This window comes from Octopus bimaculoides, chromosome 21 (genome assembly GCF_001194135.2).
Source record: "Octopus bimaculoides isolate UCB-OBI-ISO-001 chromosome 21, ASM119413v2, whole genome shotgun sequence".
Taxonomy (NCBI): Eukaryota; Metazoa; Mollusca; class Cephalopoda; order Octopoda; family Octopodidae; genus Octopus; species Octopus bimaculoides.
The window spans coordinates 4,365,531-4,367,890 of NC_069001.1; the positions used below are offsets into that span (position 1 = coordinate 4,365,531).

At 36.6% G+C, this 2,360-nt stretch overlaps 1 protein-coding gene across 1 annotated transcript in view; it reads right to left on the reverse strand.

The window, feature by feature from the left end:
* Nucleotides 1-2,360, reverse strand: part of LOC106872141 (short transient receptor potential channel 7) — a 216,872-nt gene that overhangs the window by 16,012 nt on the left and 198,500 nt on the right. Inside the window, exon 15 of the mRNA XM_052975290.1 lies at nt 1,228-1,415. Within this exon, the coding sequence (XP_052831250.1) occupies nt 1,228-1,415 (188 nt within the window). The remainder of the gene's footprint in view (nt 1-1,227; nt 1,416-2,360) is intronic.

Here is a 2,360-nt window from a genome sequence, read left to right on the forward strand (position 1 = left end):
TGCTTCGGACAGACTGTAAATATATGCCGAGAGATGAACACTGAAATTGTGTTCATAGTATGAGCAGAAAGAAGGGCCTTTGCTTCGATCAAAGATGTTCTCAAAGTACAGGTGTACAAGACCTTGTGTGCCAATCTCTTCATTAGCACCTTCTCACCATGGTACTTACGTTCAAGTGAGACATAGGCTATTACGAAGGACGACCAGCGACTGGCTTCGACAAAGAGGGCCATGGAAAAATCCATTGCGGGAGCATATTCGAAATTATGTAATTCGAGAATGAAGTGATCACACAGTCATAAAAGTACAAGTTGCTCTGGGACGAACATGTTTAAAGGTTAACGGGCTGTGGGTGGGTTGGTACAGCTGTTGAGCGGTATATAAGGAATTGGAAGAGATAACGCAGAAGACTGTATTGTGAAAAATTTCGGACCCAAATAGAAGAGGAGGGAGCAATCAAGAAGAATGGAAACATATTTTGATTAGCAATGTACAAGGAAATTTGATAGTCTCGCAAATGTATATATATAATTAATTTTAAAAATCGGAGAAAAAAAAAAGACAAGAAAAAACAACAACGTGAGGACGTGGTACATGCAAAGTATTAATGAGACGCTCAGAGAAGGAAAGAAAGAATGGTTGTTTTACGTTTCGAGCAAAGCTCTTCTTCAGAAACAGGAGACATAGAAAAGTCCAAAAGAAAAGGAAGAAGGAGGAAAAAAAGTGGCCAACAGTCCACGTGCAGTGGTATATTCTTATACCTATAACGAATCTCATCAAATATATATTGGTATTATTATTATTATTATTATTATTAGCAAATAAAGAAGAGTGTCATTGTTATCACATGAACCATATTTCGACATCTCGTGTATCTTCTACAGGTTCAAAAATAAACTTTTCAATCTACTTCATTTTGGTTAATATTTATAGGATTGAGGTTACTCCTCCAGAAAGTATAGAAGCAGATAAAGAAGAGTACTATTGTTATCAAATGAACAATATTTCGACGTCTCGACACCTCAATCCTATAATAATAATAATAATAATAATAATAATTATTATTATTAGTTTTCATTGGCGACTTAACAACTCGAGAATTATTTGTTACATCCAAAAATTTTTCAGATCGAATAAAATAAAACCACACACATACATACATACATACATACATACATACAGACAAACAGACAGACAGACACCGTTTTATGTCCCCCAATGACCAACTGAATGAAATTTATAAGATCTGGAAGACAAGATGGCTGCTGATTTGTTTTGGTAACTATACATGCGCATGCGTGCATTGTTGTTAACAATGATAACGGGTTTCGTTGTACCTGCAGTTGTTTTGTTTGTAGCGTCTTCAGTACAGACTATTTTGTTGCGATCATTGTCAATTAAGATGCACTGACGAACTGAAATCAGAAAAAACCAGATGAACCAATGTTTTCATGTTGTGTATTTAGAGGGTTTGTGTAGCGTAATGTAAAGCAGGGGCTGTCTATGTAAGAATGTATGTAGGGTTGATTCTATGTACGTCCGCATGAGAGCATGTTTGCGTTTATGTATGTATGTATGCATGACAGGATAGCGAAGGAAGTGACGGGGAAAGGAGAAAGAGAGTGGGTGTGAAAGAGAGAGAGAGAGAGAGAGAGAGAGAGAGAGAGAGAGTAAGAGAGAGAGAGAGAGAGAAAGAGCTAGCTTATTGTTTTGTCATTGTCGGAACACCGATGCATTAAACACGGGCAAAATCATAACGTGATGCACCGACCACCCTTTGTAATACAGGTTTTCACTTTTTCTCTGAAAAACAAAACGAAAACAATTAATTTATTAATGAATGAATCATGCTTTTCATTATTTCCATAATTTAATCGTAGCAAACAGTTTACCACATCGATCTCCTCCTGAAAAATTTCTGCTCTGTTCCAACACAAAAAATTATTATTAGTATCACATTTGGCATACTGCACTAGGATAGTGTTGCTCGACCAAATCGAGACACATTATTTGCCTATCTTATCACCATATATATATATATATGTGTGTGTGTGTGTGTGTGTAAGCAGTCTAAAAGTCCATAAGTCAGGAAAAAATGCACTCATATATCTGTCAGTAGAGTGGATGTACTATCCGAAGTGTACAGTATTATATATCCATTATGGCCGATCTTAACAACTAGTTTCGCACAAGGGGTTCAACGGAGTGTTAGGTAACATGCCGATTATGTAACCCTGCACTCTTCAGAGGTAGCCGATATGGAATGAAATATGGCGACTGTTTTCTATTCTCGGAGGTGAGTAGACACATCTGGTTTGTGGTTGATATATAATACTGTACACTTCGATTAATATATATAT